The 25215-nt window shown below is 30.0% G+C and overlaps 1 protein-coding gene across 3 annotated transcripts in view; it reads left to right on the top strand.

Moving 5' to 3' along the window:
- The window catches only part of LOC129947230 (G-protein coupled receptor Mth2), a 37669-nt gene extending 12901 nt beyond the window's left edge, over window positions 1-24768 (top strand). The window contains exons 2-9 of one of the 3 annotated variants that reach the window (XR_008781696.1): window positions 19204-19860; window positions 20007-20163; window positions 20230-20418; window positions 21510-21758; window positions 21831-22005; window positions 22076-22270; window positions 23424-23565; window positions 23952-24001. Coding sequence is in view for 2 of the 3 variants with exons in the window: in XM_056057724.1 (XP_055913699.1) it covers window positions 19348-19860; window positions 20007-20163; window positions 20230-20418; window positions 21510-21758; window positions 21831-22005; window positions 22076-22270; window positions 23952-24087 (1614 nt within the window). In the remaining variant the exon portion in view is untranslated. Of the gene's footprint in view, window positions 1-19203; window positions 19861-20006; window positions 20164-20229; window positions 20419-21509; window positions 21759-21830; window positions 22006-22075; window positions 22271-23423; window positions 23566-23951 lie in introns of all 3 variants that reach the window. The other 2 variants (XM_056057725.1, XM_056057724.1) reach the window with 2 other exon arrangements.
- Window positions 24769-25215: the final 447 nt, after the last annotated feature.

Raw genomic sequence — 25215 nt, 5'->3', positions numbered from 1 at the left:
AACGATATAAGAAAATACTTCTTGAGAAAATAACGTATTAAAAAAATGTTCAAAACGCATCCTTCCATTTTTATTTAATAAGGTACTTTACTTTAGTTGGCGCTACAGCGAATTGTGCTCGTGGGCCTCAAGTAATAACTTTCGCCAGCTTACTTGATCTCTAGTTTGCTCCCTCCAGTTTCAAATACCCAGTTGACGTGCGTCGGCCTCAACTTCATCACTCCACCGGAGATGATGCCTGCCTCTGCTTCTTGTTCCATCAAGCTTGGTGTTGAATACCTTACGGGCTGGAGCTTAGATGTTCATTCGCTCGACATGCTCTAGCCGTCTTAAGCGTTGTACACGCAGTTTTTTTTACTTGTGGCAAGTCGCTGTACAGCTCGTACAGCTCCTGATTAAATCTTCTCTGCCAGATGTTGCCTGTCGACACAAACCGGACTATAGATCGTACGCAGAACATTCCTCTCGAAGATACGAAGAGATCCTTCATCCGCCTGGGAGAGGGTCCATGCTTCTCCACCATACAGCAAGACTGGGATTGGAGTTTTCTACAGTGTCTCTTTGGTACTTCGCGGTAGGTCCTTATTTATCAACTGCTTATTTAGGCCAAAGAAACAGTGATTAGCAAGGGTAATTCTGCGTTTGTTCTCTGCGCTGATGTCATTTACAGAATTAACAGTAGTGCCCAGATAAACAAACACCTCGAAGTTGTGCCTGTCAATTGTCACATTTTGACCAAGTCTACGGTTTGAATCGACTCTATTTGACGACAGTTCTTTTGACCTCGTAAATGTCGCCTCGTTTCGAAGGTTTTGTCGAGTCCTTTCCAATTTTGACGCATCAACGAGCATTTTCCAGCGTCATCCTGATAAGTCGTATAAGTTTGGTAGGGATACCAAAACTTAACATGGCACGGTATAGTTCGTTCCTGTCTACACTGTCATAAGCTGCTTTAAAATCGATGAAAAGATAGTGTGTTTCGATGCTATGTTTTTCGGTCTTTTCCAGGATTTGGCGTAGAATGAAAATTTAGTCAATGGTAGATTTTCCAGGCCTGAAGCCACACTGGTAAGGGTCAATTAGTTCGTCAGTAAATGGCTTCAGGCGTTCCCATAATACGCTGGACAAGATCTTGTACGCGATGTTTAAAAGGCTAATGCCTCTGTAGTTGGCCTAGAGAAGGCGGTCACCTTTTTTATGGATCGGGCAGATGGTGCTTAGGTTCCACTCGCAGTTAAATTAAATTTGTTCAGGTCGTCTTTAACGAGAAAGCTTCAGACATCAATAAATATTTTAAAATCTTGTGTTCTTTTTCTTTTATTGCTAAAAACAACAACATTTTCATAGTAGGTTTAGGCTTTTTAATAATCCCCAACTTATTTAATGTGGTTTTTTAATACTAGGTTTTTGAAAAGACCAAACCACTAGAAAAGTTTGAATTAGAATAGAAATTTGTTTTGTTAGACTCTTTGTTTAGTAGGTTTTATTTCCCATTTATGTATTTTCTTATCTAATATTTTTGAGTATGAGAAGTAACCAACATTTTAATTAAAAAAACCCAACTAATTAACTTGTTTAATGAATATCAATTATAACTATTTTATTACAACACTTGCTTGCTCTGTTTTTATTTCTCTCTTTACCTCAAGCAGTCCTTGATTAATTTTTAAGTAAGTAACTTCTTCAAAGTTTAACAAAATTAACTTATTCAACAGTAAACAACAAATGGTGGTATGTTTATAATTGACTTTAAAAAATGTCAAATTTAAAAATTTTTAAGGTGAAAACTTTAAAAAAATTTTAACCTGAAATATTCGATATATTTTATTAATAAAGGTCGAGAAAAACGAACCCCTAGGAAATCAATTATCTTAAGATTTTGATAACAGGCTGGGAAAGATAGGGTTTCACGTTTAAATCATAATACTGGTTATATTTAAGTAACGAGTTTTAAGTCCCCTAAAATTCGCTCATGGGGTTTTTCAATATTATTATATGACACTTAGTGCTGTTTTTAATTTACATCCAATAAAACAAACATTTTCATCATTTTTTAGAAATCAATAATAATGTTTCTTTTGAGTAAAGCGGGTACAACACTATCAAAAGACTCATAAGATAATTTAAACTTAACGACACTGGGAATACGTGTCAAGAAATGTTTACAAATACCTATATTCCAAATAATGTATTATTGAGTGAAGTCAAAATGTTTAAACTTCTAACAGAAACACTCTCCAAAAAATAGTAAGTTTATGAAATTTAGTTGGAATGTTTGAACTATCAGGAGAATCAAAAATAAAAAGAAATCACACATTGAAGGTTAAAAGGTGCTTTATAGGGATATTAATATACCTGTTCAATGCTAAGAATAGGGCTTTTATCGTCTTAACTTGGATTTCTAGATGAAACGTTAAGAAATACATTGATTTCTGATCAAAGTTGATGTGACAAATGAATCGCAAAAACTTCATTCACAGCACTGAAAGTGTTAATCAATTTTCCTAAAACAATCACAATGTCTTTGTCACTTCTATATAAACTGATGGGCTTTAAATGACAATAAATATTTCCAACCCTCTATGTTTGGTTTTAATAAAAAAAGTGTATTAATACTTTTAGCTTAAATAGTTTCCTTAATTAAAATATCAATTTTCGAGCATATCTTCAATATCGACCAATATCTTAAATAATTATTTTCGAATATCTTCTATTCCATAGGTTTTTGTTTCTACTTAAAAAGTATGAGATTTTAAAATGTTGTGAAATTTATATAATTTTAAATATTTCATACAAAACAGCTATCAAAAATGTACTAACTATAACTCTTAGCTGTCAATAATCTTATGTTTGTAAGCTAAATATTTTAAAATACCTTATATTCATATCTTTTCTTCTTCTTGATGCTTTCACTGAATTGTTCCCCAAAAATACTTTTGGTACAATTATCTTCATAGAATTCATCTAAACACACTCATTATTATTATTTTTATTTGAGTTAAAAGTCTGCTAGCATCGCGTATTTTCAATTTCCAATGTCTGTGTGGAATCATTAGTATTCCAACAATGCCACTTCGGTCGTCGTTGGTCGAACGACGACGATGGAGAATCGAATCATTAAATAAACAATTTGTTTTTCAAAAACCACAAAAACAACTGAACACTATTGGAGGATTGTTCGGAAAAAGTTCTAAGATCCAGCTGTTTTATATTACCAAATACTTACGTCACGAAGAAGATTGCGGATAAATCACCAATCACGCAATCTTGTTTCTTGTGCTAACGCAATAAACAAAACTATTCAGACTTTATAACAAATTTATTGTAACATGTTCCGAGAAACTTATTACATCAAATAAATATCAAAAGCTGAAATTTATTCTTAAACATTTTTGACAATAGGCCTTTTTCCATTCGTTGAACGTGATATTCTCAGAAAATAGCCTATTTTCGATGAAACAAAATAAAAATTAATTATTGGATAAGATTCAGAATTTTCTGAGTCAATTTTATAATAAAATAATTATTCCATGAATACAAAAGTAAAAAAGTAAATAAAAGTTGATGGCTTCTGATTAAGGGTTGTCAGGAAATCGTCCATGCAGAATAATATTATGCGACACATGACCTCGATATCCTATGGTAATTGCATTGCATCAGTCTTTCCATCATCAGTCATCGCGGAGTAATAAATTGTTATAAGCAATAATCATCATTTTAATTGCGTAGTTTAATTTTTTAAAAGATTATCATAAAATCTATTAAGAAACAAATAATGAAGAAAGTTATTTTTCATTAAAATTTCTTGTTAAGCTGTATCACTGTATTTATACACGTAGCATATTCATTCATTCCATGAGTGTATTGTACATGTTTCGATATAACCAAAAAAATAAATTAAATTTTTTTTTGAATATGAAGACAACAATATGTACTTTTGTTGAGTAGAAACAAATTTAAAAAAAAAAATGATCAAATTATCCAGACATAAAATCAAAGTGTTCATGGTCGACTGGAATATTTTTGTCATGAAGAAATGCGTGGGTCAGAGTCTGTGGAGGCATCGATGAGTAAAGTCTTTTCTTTTTTTTCAATTAAAAAGTATCTATTAATGATTAACGGACTGTCGACACGCTTTTGAGATGTTTTTTTTTTTTTGTTTGAATATGTTATTTTGTTTTTAAGTGAAAATATCAGCACCATTGTAAAATTGTTTAGCTTGGTTATTATAAAACTTTTTGGGTATAGTACCGGAAGTTGGTTCCCTTTAAACGTTTAGACCATCCGTTGGTCTATTCTTTAGCAGTTATTTAAGAAAAAGTCTGAAAATGTACAGAGTATTTTTTTTAGATTTTATTTCAGGAAAATTTTCTTAACAACTTTTTATAATTAATATTTTGATTGAACTTTGTTCTTGTAAAATGTTGTTAAAATTGAGATATTTAAGGTTATCGGGTATTATTTTAGTTAAAAATTAGATTAATTTAATAACAATTTATAATTAAATTAATTTTCGTTGTGAATCTAATCATATAATTCGGTTTAACTCATCTTACACATGAATTTTTCTTTTAATTTTAAAACTTAAAAATGTATATTTTGAGAGTGTAAGGTTATTGACCATTTTTAATCCAAAAACCGTGATTTTAGAATGTTTAAAAAATTAAAGGTGTAGCTCCACACAATCGATAATATAATAAGAATACCAAATATTTGGAGTCAAATCAATATTTTGTTCCTATTTTATTAAATATAGGAAAAAAGTTGTTTTAAATGTTTAGCTTTCTCGACATTTTAAGGTCCTTAAAATATATTTTAAAGATTTGTGTGTACGTACCTACGTGTCCGTACGTTCGGAAAGCTTTTTTCATCGTACATATCTCAAGAACCACTGGAGATATCACCTAAAAATAAATTTTGTTGTACATATAATACCATAGAAAGATGCGAAAGAAAAATTGAGTGGTTTCAATTTTGGTTCACCAAAAATATATAAGGAACCAATAAATCTAAAATGATATAATAAAATTTAATCTGATACTAATTACGCATATAATTAATAAAAATTACATTTTTTTACATCAAAAATCTGTAGAAAAATGTTTGGATATTATATTAGCTCCAAAATAATTTTTTATAACGAAGATAAATGGTTTTATGTTTTCAATATCGTTGCCAATATTATGATGATTATAATAAAATCCAATTTTCAGTTTTTTTTAATAAACAAAATGAAAACCTTCCAAAAATACTGCTAAAGTCAGGTCACCATCCCCCAACTGCAATTCGACAGAAATTTCAAGATTTCTATACCTCCCAGATCTTTCTGGGAGGATAGGACATTCCTGGAAGATGGGTCAATCCATTTTTATACAGATGGTTCAAATACAAAAAAAGGGGTTGGTGGAGGTGCGTAGTCTGAACGACTGGAATTAAGTCTCTCATTCCACCTTCCCAATCATTGTAGCGTGTTCCAGCCGGAACGTTTGGCGATAAAAGAAGTCTTGTCCTGGCTTAAACATGATATCAACATCTGATATCCGCATTTTCTCAGATAGTCAGGCTGCTATCAAATCACTGGACTCTGTCTCTACAAACTCTACAACAATCCATAATTGGCGATCATCTCTAATGGAGAAAGCACAACAGTTTAATATTAATAATAAGTGGAAAAACATCACCACGTGTCAGGTCACAAAAAACATCTGGCTAACACTGGATTTAAAAGGTTCAAGGTGCTCGCAATCTCCAAGCAGATCGCATATAAGCTTGATTAAAGGTTTCATAACCGGTCATTCTCAAATGACTTTTGCAGAAGCTGTATGGACGAGGAAGAGGAGGAAACAGTTCTTCATCTTCCCTGTACATGCCCTGCTCTGGCTCGGAAATGCAAAAATTACCTAAGAGAAGTCTACTTTAACAATCTAAATCATATCAGCATAATCAGCCTTTCACGTTTCGTAAGGGACTCAAACTGGTTCCATTGAGCTTAGTTGGAAGCCTCAAGATTCATGTGATATCACAATGGGCCATTAAACTGGCCATCTTGGACAACCACTTCAACCTAACCTAACCTAGGTCAAAAATGATTTTCAACTAGAACATATCGAGCAAAAATGAGGTTATTACCTTCAAAATTATTTGATTTTCCTAAACAATATGATGATATTTATATAATTTTTGGAAAAACTCGGTTGATATTTTTTTTTTAAAGATTGAAACTGGTAAACATTGGTTTTTAACTTAAGTATCTTGAGAACAAAAAAAGAGCATTGAATTCAAACTTTCTTCGTCTTGTACAAAGTTTTGTTATACCAATCGAAACAAAAATTAAACCTGTAACAAAATACACTAAAAAGTACTAAATATTAAACTTGTGGTCAAATATCTTGAGAATAAAAGAAGATAGTGATTTTCAAGATGTTTCATGCCATATAAATACTGTTGTAAATGTTTTGAAACAAATGTGTTTTAATATGAAAATATATTGATTTAACTCTTCGAATACATTACTTCGGAAAACAGCTTAAACTTACATTTTTGATTGCATATCTCCTCTTTCGATTTCTCTAAACAATAAAATTGAATTGTTACAAAAAATACTATTAGAAAACTAATGGGAAGTTATCAGTGTGGGTTGCATCCCAGCCTCTTTTTACTATAAGTTTTTGGATCACAATGTGTAACTATCCATAGTTTTAAGCAATTAATGTCCTGATATGTATATTGAACAAGAAATTGCTAAATTTAGTGCAGGCAAAAACTGTACAAAATATACAAAACAATCTTGCTTTCGAAATTCCAAAAATCGAAAGGAAATGCCCAATATTTTGAGATGGGTCTGAAATTAAAGAATAGACTGAACTAAATAGAACTGAAGTGAAAACATACATATCTACCCTCATTCCAAATTTCTTCAAACAATATTATAGTAAGTTAAATGTCCACAAAAAGAAGTATTTCAATTATTCCCTACCTAGAACACGTTACTATTTTTCTCCTAAAATTTATTACTTGGACAATATCAAACAAATTTAAGCCACATTAAAGCAACTACCAAATGTTTTTTAAAATTCTGATGCTTGGAAATAAATATTTAAATATCGTCATTTTACAAAACTTATTTTTGCCAAACAAAAAACGGATTCCAAAACCTCGTCAAAAAATGGTCTTAAAAGAAACAAAACTACAAATCTTGTTATAGTGCCCTTCTAAAAAAAAAATCTAAGCTGAAAATATGAATAGCTGAAAATAACACTCCAGCTTATTTATGTATTTATTTGACTATTCATCGAACCAGCAATGATGCAGTCGGCTAATTTATTTAAGTTAATAGTTGCTCAATTTTATGTTACTGTTTACCTAATTAATTTACTTTCTGTATTAAACCGGAAACCCTAATATATTTAAATATTCAGAGTCAGAGAAACTTAGAGCCAGTTCCAGGTTCCACTTGGTTTTATTTTAGATAAGAATGCAATTGTAAACAATACAATTTAAATAAAAAAATCATAATCATAAATGAAGCTAATCTGCTGAACTAGAGCACTGAGCTATCCAAAGGCCTGGGTTCATTTCTCAGTCTCTGCCGCTTCGGCCGCCTGTTTTTCAGTTCTAGTGCCTATTTTGAGTAATTAACAATTCTTCTGAAATGTTCTCCTGACAAAATTCTCCGGTAATTTAATGATATGGATTTGACAATACATTGTAGGTCCCCTCAAATAGCGGATCCAGGAAGGGGGGGGGGGAGAGTCGTAGGGTCATGAACCCACCTTGAGAAGATTTCGTTTTAATTTTCGATGTGACAGTTCTCAAATATGGCATATTTAGAATCCTGTTGGAATCTTGGAATACGTTCATTTAGGGAGTCTTCCAAATTAAATAGTTAGACGATATGTTGATCTTGCTTCTAAAATAATCTAATAACTAAAGTTTTCTTTTTACCCCTTGAAATATTAAAATCGAAGGTGAGACCTCATCTTTATGTTAAGTATATGGGGTGTGACCTCCCTGATTGAAATTCTGGATCCATCCTTAGTCCCATCAGTTCTTTATGAATTGTTGTGCTATCAAATTTAATGTGGAAGAAACAGTCCAGATTCATTGCAATGTGAATAAACCAGCCCTCAGTTTTCTACTTTCCCATCATGTTTGATTAATAAATTCTTAACTTGTTTATTAGAATCCTATAACAAGTTTTGAAATAAATTGTTGTTAACAGCGTGTCTTGCGGTATTTACTTTTAAAATAAACATTACCATAATATACCTCTAACCGTCACGTGTTGCATTAATCAGTAGACACTTAATTAGTATATCTTAAGCTATTTCTTAGTTAGTACGAGTTCATGTTTATAAGTAGAGAAAATGTTAAGCTATATTTTCTGATGATAATACATAATACAAATATTGTATTTAATTTTTTTTCTTAGCTTGAATTAAAGTTAATAACACTTTACGAACATATACAAGAGTATATGATATTTTTATAACTTATTCGTAAATGATACATCAATAATTGTGGTTTCTTTTCAGTCACGCTAAGTTTTGCAAAGTTCTGAACAATGAATGTTTGCATTTCAATAATTGCACAACATAAGGAATCCCCCGTCACGTCACAACCAGTTCATTTACTTTTTCTATACCATTTAATGTATAGTTGATATTTAAAAAATACACGATGTTCATGTTTAAAGTTGATATGGGCATTTCCAAGCAACTCAAAAAAAAAGATAAGCTTCGTTTTTGAAGAACAACGCTAAGTACTCGTAATATGAATGAATTTACATAGAATTAAATATTGGGTTGGGTTTTCGGTTTGAGGTTCGGTATAAAGAATCTATGAAATGAAGTGACGGACGTACACAGTAAATACGTACGAAATGCACATATTGCACCCATTCCAGGAATCAATTAAGACAATCGTTACATTTGTCGATCGTTTATTATAAAACATTAAAAAGTGTTAATTATTATGCCATCATAATAATGTAAACGTGTTTTAGTAATAGAGTTAATAATTTTACTAACTTCCTGGTGGAAATATGTAGGCAATTGTTTGAACAATTTTGCATGTTTTGAAATTGAAACAATTGTTGTTTATCTGCTAAAAGCCTTCATACAGAACTTCAGAAATGATTTCATCTGCATAGAAACGGGCACATATTTCTCTGACTAATTTCTTTTAAAGGGTTTTCCCAATTGGGTATGCACTTAGCGCTTTCTTTGAAAACGTCTCCATTACTTTACTATTAATGTTTAAAAATTCAGTAGAACACAGCAAACACGAAGAAAGTTGAGCAAACATTACAAATTTCTAACGCTAATTAAACGTAGTTGAAACGTTGTTTGCAACTTGAAGCGTGGTGTGTTAACGCAATTTTATTGTTTACAAAACTATTTTTGTAAAAAACTGATTTTTCAAGAAAGAGAATGTGACAAGTAGTCAGTTCAAAACCCTGACGTTTGTAATAAAACAAACACTAGTTTTTGAACTGTATCAACCGTCGCTTCGTAAGCTAACTTTTTTTCTTGAAAAAAGATGCTACAATTTGACCCACGCTATTAACTTCTAATTGAAGCTTTCTAAAAATTGTTTTGAAATATTATAAAAGTATACAATCAATTATTTGAATTCAAGCTATTTGTTGTTGAGATGATTGCGACAATGAATTAATTATTTATTATTAATGATCCTATGTGTCTACTGTTTTCATAGCCGGTCAAACTATTTTAAACAAAAGTACATATAAAATAGATAAAACATTATAAATAAGTTTTAAATAATGTAAATTACATTTCATATCTCAAAAAATCCTCTATATAGTCTTTTTTCGAAAATCATTAGAACATATTTTTTTAATTAATGTTGTGTAAAAATGGTGTATTTTTTGGACATGTGTTTCAAAAACAATTAAATTGCATGTAAATTAATGCTATGGCCAAGAATTTTGCTTTGCTATAATTATAAGGGTTTGGGCAAGTGGCCAACGCGTCTGACTCGAATAAATTAAAGCTGAGAGACCCAATTTGCGACCACTTTCTGCAGCAATAGGGCGCCGAATATTTTCTTTCAATGGTCCCGGGAAAATCTGAGTAGACAAGCAACTTCACATAACCTCACAAAAAATAATCCAGCAGTGTTAAATTGCACGATCTGGGAGGCCACGCCCAGGCCTACGATACGTGAGAAAATGAGCTCTTCAAAAGTTTCCTTCAATAAATTGATGTGTCACGCTAACCGAACCATTAAGTCTATTCGTAATGAAATACCTAACAATACTGAGCATAATCAAGTGACAGGTGTCAAAAAAAAAAATTCAAAAAAAGAATTGCCAGATTGAAAACCACACATCTAAAAAGCACCAGTTATAAAATCTTTCAATATTTTCCTTCAATATATTTGCAGTTGTTCAGTTCATATAAATTAACGTTTTGTATTTGGCTTTATTTAAAAAGAATGTTGAGCAGTGTTTGACAGATATTTAAAGTTTGAACAAAAATTTAAAATATAGACAGTTTTGATTATCAAAAGAATTTTTCATAAGAAAATAAAAAATATAAATCAATTCCTGACAAATTTTAAAAACCAAATAAAAATAAAAAAAAAAATGTAGGTGCGTTTAATATCGAAGAAACCGAAGTTAAGAAAACAAAAGTACAGAGAAAATCAAATCAAAATCTATCCGGACGTTTTTGAGAAAATTCGATTTTTCGATTTCTTAACACTTTTGGTCTTGAACAACTTTAAAATCGTCTAAGGCTAACCTGCTCCATTCCTGAATTTCTAAGTCTGAGCTCGATCGATCAGCAGGTGTGAAGACAGATATGAAAAAATCCCTTAAACAATTATTGTAAGCGGTCACTCATATGTGAATAAAATCGCATTTGTGTGATAATATCAAATTATTTTGTAGTATTTCTGAACAAAATCTTTTATTTTTCAGCCTGAGGCCTTCATAATTATTTAAATTAAAAACCACAACGTCTTGAAGTAATTCTTTAAAAAAAAAAAGCAAAACGTAAACCTCACTTCACCATAGTTGAAAAATAAATCTAATTTTAAAATGTGATTAGGACTAGTGCTATTATTTTTTTTAAATTTAATACCTTAAGCATATGTTTGCTTGAAAACCTAAAGGTCAAAAACAAAAAAGGACAATATTCCCTCTGCTTTGATATAAAATTTAAAACATTTAATAACGTTAAGTGTTTGTCCAAGTTATTCTATGAAAAGTAAACCTACATTAAAAATATATTCATGTGCATACGTATTTCTAGTGAATTAAATTTCGACCCTACCCTTTAATTTCTATAGGTTAGGTATTATAATATTTTTTCCTCCTCATAATGATAAATTAATTACGTCAGGAAACAAAAGCCAACAACTTGAACTTGTTGCTTTCTAGACTTTTACTATAATTTTACTTATATTGGCCTTGAGCATGCAAGACACTTTATCTGTAATGGGTCTTCATAAAAGTTAAACAAACAACTTAATACACGTCGAATATCTCGCCCACAACATTGAATTGTAGTTTTGGCGACATAATGGCGATATAATAATTTTTATCGTGCTGTAAGTATTAACTTTTTTTGTATGCTTCTAATAACGATAAAAATAATAATGAAAGCACATTAACATATTAATGAATGATATTTTATTGGAATTGATGGCTGTATATTGAATTTGTTTGCTACCCTAAGGGTTTATTAAACGTCCATTCACCTCAAGAGTGGGTCTTCTAATTTTAGAAAACAAACTTAAAAATCAATTAACTACTGACGAAAAAATAAGTGCCAACAAGATTTAGGCATAGTTGTTTACAATTAAAATTTGTATAATTTTTTTTATTTTAGAGAACAGACCACAAAAATAGAATCCACGCAACCACTGATTCCAAAAACCACGCGAGCACAAATGAAATATTTCCAAAAACTTCAGACAAACAAAACTTAAGATACATAGTTTGTTTGTACTTCAAAACTATTTTGTTCTTTCTTTTTCAGTTGAGTAATTATTGTTATTGCTCAAACACGGCCAGGCCATTGCCAGAGAATGCCCCTTAATATTTCCATTTTCCTAACCTAGAAAATACCTTAACATTTTACGGTATCTATATTATAAATTTCATTCACAATAGTATCCTAAAAGAATTGAAGAGATATTTCGTAAGCTCTGATGGTGTTTTGTATGTTTTCTAAAAATCTAAATAGCCGCCAAAAAAATAATTACCTGCTATTTAACATATGGAAGGTGGTGCTGTGTGATTTTGAATTGAAAAATATTTATAAGAACGAATATTTATAGAGTCGTATACTCGTATATACATTTGGTAAATTAATAAAATAAGAGTATGCCCACAAATTTAGTTAGAGTTATGGTTTATCGGCTAATTATAGAATATGGATGTAGGAAATTTTGAGTGATTATAAAGAAATTGTTTTTAAATGGTGTTTTTATTTTCGAAAATTATTTTTTAGTTTTCGTGGTTTTTCCAATAAGAGGTTTCTGTTTTTAAGCTGTATCCTTTAACATAGAAAAGTTTTCTGGCTGTGCTAAATCTTGAATCGAATAGTTGATCAGAATTAGCTATAGAGATATTGTGATCAAATAAATGTAGTCTTTTTTCCTTCTGGTCACGTGAAAAATAAGGTCAATGTTAGGCAATGGATTCAGGACATTAAGAGTGAATCTTGAAGATATCGAGTAGGTACAGTCTGGAATGTCCGAATTGGTCATCATGAAAATATATGGCGCTAGGAACCGTAGCCATGTTGGTCATTGGACTGATTTTGTTTTTCCATTATTAATTAAAAAACCTTTCTGTTTTGACAGAATGAAACCACTTATTGAGATACTTAAAGCTTATGATCAAAATACTAAATTCCAAGCACAAAAAACCCATTCTCTGTAATTTGTGTGTTTATCCTTTTCCTCAAAAATTTAAATGTCATTACGAAAAAAATTGTACAATTGAACTTCCAAGTTTGGATTCAATCGACAGACAGACAGGCGGACTTAAAGGTGGGACCCACTTGTTTTTTACTTCTCTACCATCGTTATGTCATGTTTGATTAAAATTTGGAGTTCGAAATTTTTACAAATGCAATACCTTCCATATTGTTCCTATGTGTACCTTTAAACTTGAGTCGAAAACGTAAGTTTCGGAGACTTTTTAAAACCAACAAAAAAATAACAAATGATCAATGTATCGAATTTTTGTTTTCTTTACTTGGCGGAACTCCGGATTAATTTCTTCAGCCATTACCTGAAAAGCCTATGAAAGATGTCAAGTTGGAAACACTTAAGGTTTGCATCATTGGAATTTCGAATTTCGGTGCTGGTAGCACATTACGTACTTTTATAGATAAGTATAATCATTTAATGAAATTGGTTACTTTTAGATTTTTGACAGTAAATTTTGTATTTTATTTCTGCTGGAAATGTCATATTATCGAACTTATTTTCAACCTTGAGTTGTGTTATTGAGTCCTTTATTTTGTATATATGTACTTAAAAAAAGGTCAATAGGAAACAACAGGTAGAAATGACTTACACATAATTTTGTATGAATTTTCGGGTCTTTATGATTTTTTTGAGAAGAGGAATTAGAGATACTGCTACCTGCATGTTTCTATATTGAAAACTTATTTAGGTATACGAAATCAAAAATAAAAGACAAAATTTGAAACATTTATGGAAGAATATGTTTTTGGTTTTGTTGTTAACTTCGTTAATTTGATTTGATGATAATAATAAAAGGGTGTTTTTTTAGTTACATGCAAAGTTTCGATGGTCGTTTTCTATAGTTTGACAGTTGAAATAGTCTAACTCGGTTAATATTCCCGTCATTCAGTTCATTATTTAACGGCAACACAACGTTACCAAGTTGTGGAAGTTTACTTTGAGACAAATAAATCTGATCGCGAAGTGTCTTAAGTAGCTGACTTCTAATTGGATAGCTTTCTCAATAAATAAAAGTGCTATATGAGTGAAAACAATAATTAAATGTTACATCCATCAAAATTGATTGTTTGGTGCGGGATCAATCGGTTTATGTTTCTTTCGAAGTAAGAAAGAAGATGCCGGCCGTTACGATTAATGACGAACGATACGTTGTGCTAACTGATTTTTGTTTCCAGGAAATAATTGGAAACTGACATTTGGTTTCAACCAACATGCATAACCATCAATTTATTATAATTTCAATTTGGTGACAACTTTTTTCCATATGTTGACTACTCACTAGAACTGGTTCTCTTATTAGTACGATTGTAGGTTCTTCGATTACATTCTTTTTTTAGAGCTAAGTTACGTCATAGTGTTATGTCCATAAAGCAGTAACTCTTGAAGCATTGGAAACCAATATTCAATCCATCATTGATACCATACGGCAGGGATTTATTGGAAAAAGTTGTGAAAAATTTGACTGATCTTTTGGATTATGTAACTTTTACATTCGCTAAAAATCATATTTAAAAAATAAATCACATGAAATCAAATTATAAAAAATTCTCAAGCCCCTAAAAAAAACACCTATTGCATATCATATGCTCAAAATGTCCAGGTATACATATCTGAGATCTTAGTACCTTTAAAATCCTTTCAGTTCTCTACATGACATTACATCACCTATGTATCCAATAAAAGGAAAACCAGTTCTTAAAGATTTTTTAAAACCTGTATAGGGATGATGAGGCAATTGGGTGCAGTTTAATTCTATTGGGAATCCAGTTCCTACTGAAAGTCGGATGGAAAAGGCTCACCTTTAGCATCACACATAAATAGATTGTTACAAAATGTTGTCAAACTTAATAATTATTCTCGGCTAGTATTAATTTCGTTAAAATCATAAGTTTACTGACGTTATTACTGTCAATATCAAATCATTGAATTTTGTATTTCTCCTTAAATTAATACAGTGACTTTGGTAAAGCCAAACCTAAAAGTGAAACTTAACTAATTTAATTGTTGCCTCAAGCTCAAAAATATTGGTTTAAGTAGGTATGTACATATTTTCAAGTTCTCTTATTTCTGAATTTTAATTAATTTGCTATAGCCTCAATGACAAAAAAAAATGTTTTTTTGATTGATAGCATAAAGTAAGAAGTTTTTTTTTGGGAAGGACTGTAAAAGTGTGTTAAACAAACAGATAATTAAATATAAAAAAAAATATTATAAATAAATACAAAATAAGCCCACATAATTACAATTCTATAGAAGTCAAACAAAATAAAAATTACCTCAAGGGACATAATACAAATAACAGCAAATTAATTAATGTTGCATACCCACTCTACAAAGGATAAAAGTCTAATAAAGGTTTTTATTGTAATTAACCCTGCGAATGATTATGAACCCATTATTTTCTTTTATTTGATAAGTAATAAATCATATATTCTTGGTATTTATGATGATATTTTATTAGCTTCTTAAGTTAATTAGACATTTTGTGAATACAAAACATAAAGAAGAAATGAATATGTATATTGTTTATAACCTGTTTCAGAAGAATCATTAATATTTTAATAGTTTATTCAGTCAACTTTTGCATATTTGCTGGAAAAATATTTACTGAGGGTATAATAAACGTACATTTACATCAAAGAAAGCCTCGAGGGCTTGAAGTATAAAAAATGCTAAATATGTTAGATATATGTAAGTACACCCGTGGTGAAGTCAATCTGCAAATTAAGAGGTTTTCAGTGAAAATGAGGAAATTCTTCTAAAAATATTTATACATATTCTTGTTTCATGAAGTTTTTTTTCAAGGTCTTAATTGTTTTGTTCTTATTTATACAAATTTAAACTTTGATTTTTAGAGGATGTTTATCATTTGTACTCCCTGAATACAAAAATTTGAATTAAAAACTATCTAACATTAATTTGAAAACAAAGAAATAAATACGCATTTGGTCCAAATATATATCAAAAGTATTGAAGTAAAGTAGAGTTTAAAATTGGTGTGATTATGAATAAGAACTATAAACAAATTGCAACACGAAAACAATTAACATTTGTTTTGTCTTAAAGCTTAATTATTTTCCTCTTTAAATTAAAAATCAGAATCTTTGAACTTTCTATTGGTGCTTTTTCAAATAAATATTGGTGCATAATTTTAATGAACTTATTGCTAAGGGCTTGACATTTTACTGAGTAGTAATTTTCTAAATATTTAGTAATTTACTAAGCAACTCCAAAATTGTAAACTTTTCTTTTCCATTTTCTAACTAGCAAATTTCGAATTCCTTTTTATTAAAAAAAACTGGCATCCGAACATGTCTAAAAAGTGACAGTTCGTGAAAATAATTATTTACTATTAATCGGAATTCCCAACTGTATACTGGAACAATTCATCCACTGCTCTTGTTGAAAGTAAAAGTACCTATTCCGTGATATTAACTATAGCTAATTATTGAGAGATAGTAAATAAACAAATATATTTTTTGCAATTAGAGAACTTTTAAAAGTATGCTATTAATAATTGAAATTTAAGCTGTTTTTTGAGATGTTCAATCATCTGTGATAACCTGCATGGTTTTGTTTCAATTGCGTCCTTTTGTTTAGATGTTTTTGAAAAACGTGAACAAGTAGATTGTATCTTTACTGATTTCAGCAAGGTCTTTGACAAATTGTGTCATAAAACATTACTTTTAAAACTATCACAGCACGGTGTTAACAACTGGGTCATAAACTGGATCTCCTCATATTTGCTAGATAGACGTTAAAGAGTTGAATTTCATTATGAGTGTTCAAGTTCATTTGTTGAGAATTCTGGTATACCCCAGGGTAGTCACCTTGGACCTATTCTATTTGTTTTATTTATAAATGACTTGGTTTCGATCATACAAAATTAAATGTTGACAAATGTAAAACCATGAGTTTTACACTCAAAAAAGTTCCAATAGTCTTTAGTTACATGTTTGATTCTTGTCCTTTAAGTAGAGTATATATATTTTCTGACTTGGTTTTGTCCTAGATCCTAAACTAACATTTAATGAACATATGTACTTCATAGTTAAAAAGCAAATAGAGTTCTGGGTTTTATTAACAGATTTGGCCGTGATTTTTTGTTTTATTTGTAAGACCAGTCCTGAAATTAGGTTGTACAATATGGTCACCTTAATACGCCGTATACGTCACAAAACTCGAAGCCATTCAGAAAAGATTTGTGCCTTTCTGTCTACGATCCCTTCCGTGGTTTCATGATATTCATACATTACCGTCTTATTCACAAAGACTTTCTCTCATAAATCTTCCTTCTTTGACAAATAATAGGATGTACTTTGAGTTTTGTTTTATTGTTGGAATAATAAACGGAACAATTTCATTACCATCAGTTTTTGGTAATTTAAACTTTATTTTTAGTCGATCAATTATAAGACTCCAGAAACCATTGAATACTAATTTTAGCAGATCAATCAATTAATTGAAATCTATAATAAATTTTACTCTTATATTTCAAATCAATATTTTTCAACAGTCTAGTTTAAGTTTTTAGATTTTAAGTGTGAACTAAGAATTGTTAATGTTAGTATTTAACGAATTATAAATAAATAAGATATTTAAGACGTTCAATTATCTTTATATGGCCTTTTTGACAAGATTTAACAGTTTCCTTAAAAGAATTTGCCATCAATTTTGTTTTCAAATTTTGTAAAGGTGAAATAACTTGGAATCAGGACCTTTATTTTATCTCAAGATATTTGTATAAAAAATCAGTTTTTAATAATGATTTGTTTAGGTTTTTATTTCTTGTAAGAAATTGTCAATTCCGGTTTTCCAAAAACTGTTCTAAATGCCATAAATGTTATTTTTTGTTAAATTAAATTATTCTGGAGTTCGCAAACACTTGTTTTTAATTTATTTTCATAAGAAAAAAAAAACAGCCCTGGTATTTGTGAAAAGTCATTTATGAATACCTTAATGATGTTTATCTTAGAAATATTGATTTTTTGAAGTTGGTATTTTTGCTGGGAGTTAAAGAAATATCCACATTTTAAATAAAAAAAGATTGGACCGAATGGAAACTAAAAATTCGATATAACGTACAAATTTTAGAATCACAAAGTAAACAACGGGCTAACTATGGAATATTATGCCCCTCAAATAGGCACCACCTTCTTGCTCACAGATACTGACTCTTTTGGGAGAATTTTCAATAACACATCATAGGACATCTCCTTCAGGAAAATTTAACCTTAAAAACAAAACTATAGAAAAAGTGTAGTCCAGTCAAATCCATAGAACGTGGAATTTTTTTAAACTATTCTTTCATCGAAAATGTTCCCTAATACATAGCTCGTAAACAACATGTTCTTAAAAACCCACTAGCATTGAACAGATCCCCTTTGTGTGGATGTTTCTTGGTTCTTCACAACGCTTTCAAGAATACGTTCAACATTTTCTTTAGATTGAGCATTGTTAGGTCTTCCAGCTCGAGGAAGATTAACTACAGATCTTTACTGACGAAATCGTGCCACCAGCAGCGCCGTTATCATGTACTTAAAAGTGAAGCTGAAAAACTCTTTGAATTAATATGATCGAGTTTAGTAGTTTGGGTGCCTTTTAATCTCCCAAGTTTGTTTTGTAACTACCTGGAAAAAAGAAAACAATAAAATTAAAAACAGAAGAGCTTTGACTATTTTCAAATAAGGAACAATTTTCTCACCCTGTTGTTCTGTTTTAAGAAACCCCCTTTTAATGTCTTGACCCTAAAGTCGAACAGATGATTGTTACAATTATTTTTTTGCAGACTTTTTGAAGGATTGATACATTTCTTGTTATGTCTTCAAGTCAATGTACCGTAAGCGTTATGAAATCAAAGATTGAGCTATTACCAGTTTCAAGTTTTTAATCTCATCTTTCTGAATAGTGAAGAATGTACATTATTTATGATGACAGTTTAAAGTTGGAGGCTAGTTTCAAAATTTGTCTAATCGTATTTCTTCGAAAAAAACTAAACATTTTATTTGCGACATGTTTGACTGTAGGTACTTTAAAAAACCTTGCACATATCTACAAACTTACTATTTGTTTCTATCACCCAAGAATGTTATCAGAAAAAAGATAAATGCACTTTGATAAGAAAGTGAACTACAAATTCGATAAGAAAGGTTCAACTTAAAAACAAAATGTATTTTTAAAACAAAATCATACATAAACTTTTTTCTAATCTCATCACTTTTATATTTCTTTCAGGTCATTTTCAACCTATGAACGGATTTTTGGATGTGAATATTCCTCAACTTTCGGAAATATCAATACCAATTAGTAAATAATCTTGAAGACTGGATTTTTTAAGAAAAATTACAAAGCAACACAAAAGAGAACATCTTCCTCAAAATGAATGAATCAAAATTAGCAAAATTGTTAGCAGGGACCCTGCTTATATTTTCCTTATTCAACTTATCCAATGGTAATTACCAAGACAGCATGCACCTTCCATGTCCATTTATCGACACTGTCGACTTAACTGGCTATGAAAAGTTTCCCAACGGGTCTTATTCATATGACGGACTTATAATTCCACCACATCTTGTCGGAATTTTCGAATTCACGTCTGATGAACTTTCGGTACGAGTTCCAGCCGAACCTCATGTCAGAGGTTGTGTTTGTAAACTGAGACCTTGTGTGAAATTTTGCTGCCCCATTACGGCAAGATTTAATGGAACATTTTGTGATGAATTTGAAGGAAATAATAAGTCCACAACTATTATGAATATTACATCGAGTGAAGGTCAATTGAAGGAAGTCGATTTGGCCAAAAGGTTCTCGATTCAATATGGAAGGACATGTGGGCTGATGTATCATTTGATGCCACATGTTAATGTTTTTGATAATTTTAGCTTGTTTGAGGTAAGATAATGATGCAAATAACAGAATTTGATAACTGACACTTCTTGTGACATTTATCGAATTGGAAGAAATGTCAAAAATGACATTTCATATGATTTCAAACCATCACGTCTGACAGTTTGTTTTTTTGTTTGTATGTTTTATAGAATGGCACGTTATTGAGATGGGAAGACAGTCGTTTATTTTCGAAGGATGAATTCTGTTTAACTTCTTATAGTGATGATAATGTAACAGACGTCATTTATCCTATGAATTGTTATGAAGATCCTTCAAGCAATGCAAAGACTTTAGTTTATGGATGCAGTGAGTTTTAAAATTATGAAAATATGATTTTGTCTATAATTTTATAATACTTTTTGATATTTTTAGCGATGCTGTTTTCGGTGCCATTTATGGTTTTGACAATTGTTGTTTACATGGCAATACCAGAACTGAGGACATTGCATGGCAAATCTCTTTGTTGCTATTTACTTGGTCTTTGCTGTGGATACTCTGTATTGAGTGCATTTATTTTAATACCAATGGAAAATATTTCACATTTTCAGTGTAAAACATTTGGTAAGATATTTTAAGACAATTTATGAAAAGTCGTCAGTTAATCAATCAAAATAAGTTTACGATAAGTTTTGGAAGAACGACATTTGTATTCCATTGGACGAATCATCGTTTTCATTTCAAATGGTCTTAACTTGACAGATGACACTTGTGTCAGATTAGGTGTGCGACAAATTAGATGTGTTCAGATTTCCGAAGTATTTTTTTAAAGAAATCACTACCGTACCGACTCGAAATAATGTCTCTAACGATAGAAAAATGTTTTATACTTCACAATAGTCACCTTTTAGGCGTAAGCCATGTTTTAAAGTTAAACCAAAATAGTTAACTTTTTAATTCTTTTCATCTTTTTTTCTTGTATTAATTACAAAACTCAGTCAGAGACTATAGGTCTCTAAGATGTCAAAATTCTAAACACGTCTAGTTCTAAATGTTACAATGATGTTTCTAAAAATGAATTGGTCAGTTTATATTTCTAAGATCTCAATTTTTCATACAAGTCTTTTTGCTGTCAAAACATGGTGAATAGTGTTTATATATACTTCATTCTCCTGAGCTGTCAATCTATTTTAGAAAGTTTTCATAAATCTTAAAAATATAAACTGACCAAATCATAAATGATATGTAAAAATGTTAAGCTGTTCGTTGAACGTGTTGTGTTGAAATGGTCTTTAAAAATAAATAGTTTGACAGACTTGTGACAGTTTAGGTATTGGACAGATTACCTGTTCAGATTTCTGAGTTATTCTTAAAATATAGAACCAACACAGAAAAACTGTCAGAATTTTCTTTATTTTTTGTTGAAATAGCATACGGATGATACATATTATTGAACACGTCTACATATTTCTTAATGCCACAATGACGTTTACCGTAGCAAAATGCTTGTATAATTGTATCCAATTTTGATTAGACCATTTTGACAGTTCATTTAGTAAAAGATGACATTATAAAACGGTAACTTTTGTAATGGAATTTTATAGTACAGATTTTGGCTTTTCAGAATTTTGTGATTTATATTTTTGGAAACCGTAATTTGACGTTTATTACATTAATAACATAAATAATATTAATCTTGTTTATTTCGATTTCAGGATTCTTTGCTTACTTTTCATTTATGGCCAGTTTCTTTTGGCTCAGCGTTATAAGCTTTGATCTCTTCTATAACATCCGAGCTCCACGTGGAAGATATAATGAGAAGAAACGATTTATATTGTATTCCATTTACGCTTGGGGTCTAGCTTTCATCTCTCTCTGTTTAACTTACTTTGCACAACAATCCACCTTTATTTCGAATGATTGGAAGCCAGCAATTGGAAGTGAAGAATTATGCTGGTTACAAAGTTTGTTACTGCTAGTTTTTTCAATAAATGGACGTAAAATCCTAAATTATTTGTATTTTTGTATTTTTCTAGTGAAAACTGGATGGTCAGCAATGATTTACTTCTTTGGACCTATCGTAATCATCATTGCCTTTAATATTGTGATGTTCGTTTTGACAGCTCTACAAATCCATGGAGTTCAAAAGGAAATGAGTCGAATGATGGAACGTCACGATAGCCAGAAAAATCTTCGAAATGAAAGAGACAGGTAATTGTCCCATTGTTCTCTTTTTCTACGAGTAAATGTCAAAAATAAACTTCAATTTTCGTATTGACAGGTTTGGAATTTTCCTACGTCTCTTTATTGTCATGGGTGTCACTTGGTCCATGGAAATCATCTCATATTTGATTGGAGATAATTCCTCTTGGAGCAAATTATTCTATGTCACTGATATCGGTAATGGTATTCAAGGATTCCTAATTTTCTGTTTGTTTGTTCTGAAAAAGAAAGTCAAACAACAAATTACAAATAGGTAAGGTAAACCTTTAAAAATAAAAATATTTATATAAATAAATAATATTAAGTCAAATTCATATGCAAAATAGAAAGGAAACATGTTTTCCTGAGTTCGATAAAAAAACAAGTATTTTGGAAACAGTTTTTGACAGAAGTAACTTAATGAATAGATATGGAATTTTGGGGAACTTCTATTTTCAATTTTTGTCATTTCAAATTTGATTTATTAAAAAAAAAACTAAATTTTGCTACATATTTACAAACAGAGCCCATCGAAAGCTTAAAAAGGATCGACGAGCTGATACAAATACAAATTTTTTCGATTCAACATCGGTGAAACGTCAATTTCAAACTGTTTCAACACATTTTAGAAATTTTGTTGAAATTCGAAATAGCACTGTTTAGTTATCTGTCAATGGGAAAAAGTCTGATGAAACTATATAAACAATCGATGAATTAGGTTCGTTTCGAACTACATATAGTTTTGCATGGTCGATGTTGTAATTTGAACTAATTTTAATGCCCCACTGGCTAGCCAACTTGCAATTTATTGCAGCAACTTTTTGTTGCTCCCAGTTTGGAGTAGAATTTTTATGAATTTGTTGCAGATGTCAATTTTGACATTTCTGTCACAATAAAATGTAAATCAATCTGAATGTATTTTCGTTTCATTTGGACAAAGAATACACGTTGATTCGAAACAGCAAAAAGTTGATGCAACAAGTTGCCAGTTGGTTGCAAACCCATAATTAAAAATGATTATAAATCTACTCAAACCGAGAGGAACAAACAGTTGTGTATGCAAATTTCCAAGCAGGAGACTAGCTTTAAGGGATGTTCTAAAAACTGAAACCATTGAGACCTTTAATATTCTAAAAAATGTCAGTTGCGTGAAACTTCGTTTAAGTTGAAAGTAAATTAGGAAGCAAAGATTCAATAAGGAGGATTTTCAAAGTAATCATTTGATAAAAAAAAATAAGTTATTGAATTTTCTGGCTAATCAGACAAATCTTGGGAATTATGCACTTTTTTATGACAAGTTGCAACCTAATTATAAAAAGAAACTATTTAACTTAAGAAACATTTATTTTATAATTTCATTGTATTTTCACATTTTAATTTAGCTTAAGTTCATTTTCCCTCGAAAATCCCTTAAAAAATAATCTTAGTTTTCCTACTCGTTTTCGTAAAACTGAATCGAACACAAAATAGGCTCCAAAAGGAAAAAGATCCAACAAAAAGGTCAAGTTCAACGATATCTGAAGAAATTTCGGAACGACTTTAAATAGGACACAACATGGTTCTCCAAAGGTAAACCCAAAAAATAAAAGTCAATGGATTACTTAAGCTAAAACGTTTAACTAACAAATCACAAAAGCAAAAAGGTTTTGGGTTTTTGAAACTAAGTATTTGAAAAAGTATTGAAAATTTTGCACAACATCTTAACTTGATATGGGAAATTAAATTTAAAAAAGAAAACTATTTTATACAAAGGTTTGGAGACATCTAATTGAAAATTGGCTATGGATCTTATTTTCTAAAATACCTCTATATAAAGGCTGATAAAAAACAAGACTAACAGCTGCATTAACTTCTGAAATGTGCTTCATTATTTCAAACTCTTAAAAATTTAAAATTAAATGTTATAAATGTTTTACTAATTAATTTATTAATATATTTTTTTAATTATTAATTAGATACATGTCAACTAGTCGCACGGAACGTCAAAGCCAGTCTTCAAATAAGACGACAACCAGCAGTATCAATCTACCAATGAATGGCATCGGAGTTGATAAACCTCTAATGGAAAAAAGCGTTAAAATATTAAACTAATTTGCACATAAGATTAAAACAAAATTTAATGTATCGAATAAGTACCTTATTTTTTTAGGATTTTAATTTTTTTTTTTTTTTTTTAAATTAAGGATCATTAAGTTTGAACAAGAAACAAACAAACATTCAGGAATTTAAAAGACCATACAATTTTTATTTTTACACATTTTTGTAAATTATTTACTTTATATAATTTTTTTAGCTTTAATAAACAAATGAGAAATGATCTGTAGCTTTAATTAAAAGAGTATTAGTTTTGTATTTGATTTAAATTTTAAAATTACAAAAATTGAACAAAGTTATTTAAATTTAAAGAGATGCATAAAATTGAATTAGATATGAAAGATTGCATGTTTAAGAGTGTGAAAATTTCTGTTAACTTTATCTCAAGGAGGAACCAAAGACTATGATGTAAGAAAAATCACGAAACATTAACGCCTTTATTGTTTAGTTTATTTCAAACTAGTTTTAAGGTGTCAATCAAATGAGAAATAGTTTTTGAATTTCTGAAAAACTTAAAACTCGGAACAGATTTAAAACTTTTTTTTCCTTGAAACTGGTTTAACATAAACTTAATAATATGGACGTGGTTAAAATGAGTTGTACTTATGTAGTATAATTACTTTTGCAATGTTTAGTTTATGTGCCTTTATAAAAATAAATTACAATAAGAAAATCCAACTTATATAGATTTTTATTATAGTTTCATTTTACGGTCTTTTTGGCCTTATTTTCCAGAAATATTGAAAAATAAGTCGAATTTACTGAAAAACAACTTATTTCAAAATCATGATTGTGCTGAGTTTTGCAATGACGTCTCCTTTTTTTCAGGGTCTACGGCCGTAGTAACAGCTCCTGTAATTATTTTGTAAATTTTAATGACCGAAGGATTATTATGATAAAGGCTTTAGGATGTTTGCGAAATATTGATTTTTGACTGAATGATGCCATTTTAAAGTGAAAACTTGCCTAAAGAATCACCAACTTTAAAAAAATCCTACGTACTTCCAAGATAAATTCGGTTAAAAATTGTCTGTGTTATGATTCCTCCTAACTTTAAAAATAGTATATTGAGTTTAAGGTGTTTTGAGCAATAGAAAATCATAATTAATTTTGCAATACTTTTAT

Source organism: Eupeodes corollae, chromosome 2 (genome assembly GCF_945859685.1).
Source record: "Eupeodes corollae chromosome 2, idEupCoro1.1, whole genome shotgun sequence".
NCBI lineage: Eukaryota > Metazoa > Arthropoda > Insecta > Diptera > Syrphidae > Eupeodes > Eupeodes corollae.
The sequence above is the reverse complement of the archived record's forward strand: the minus strand, read 5'-3'. Positions and strand labels throughout refer to the sequence as shown.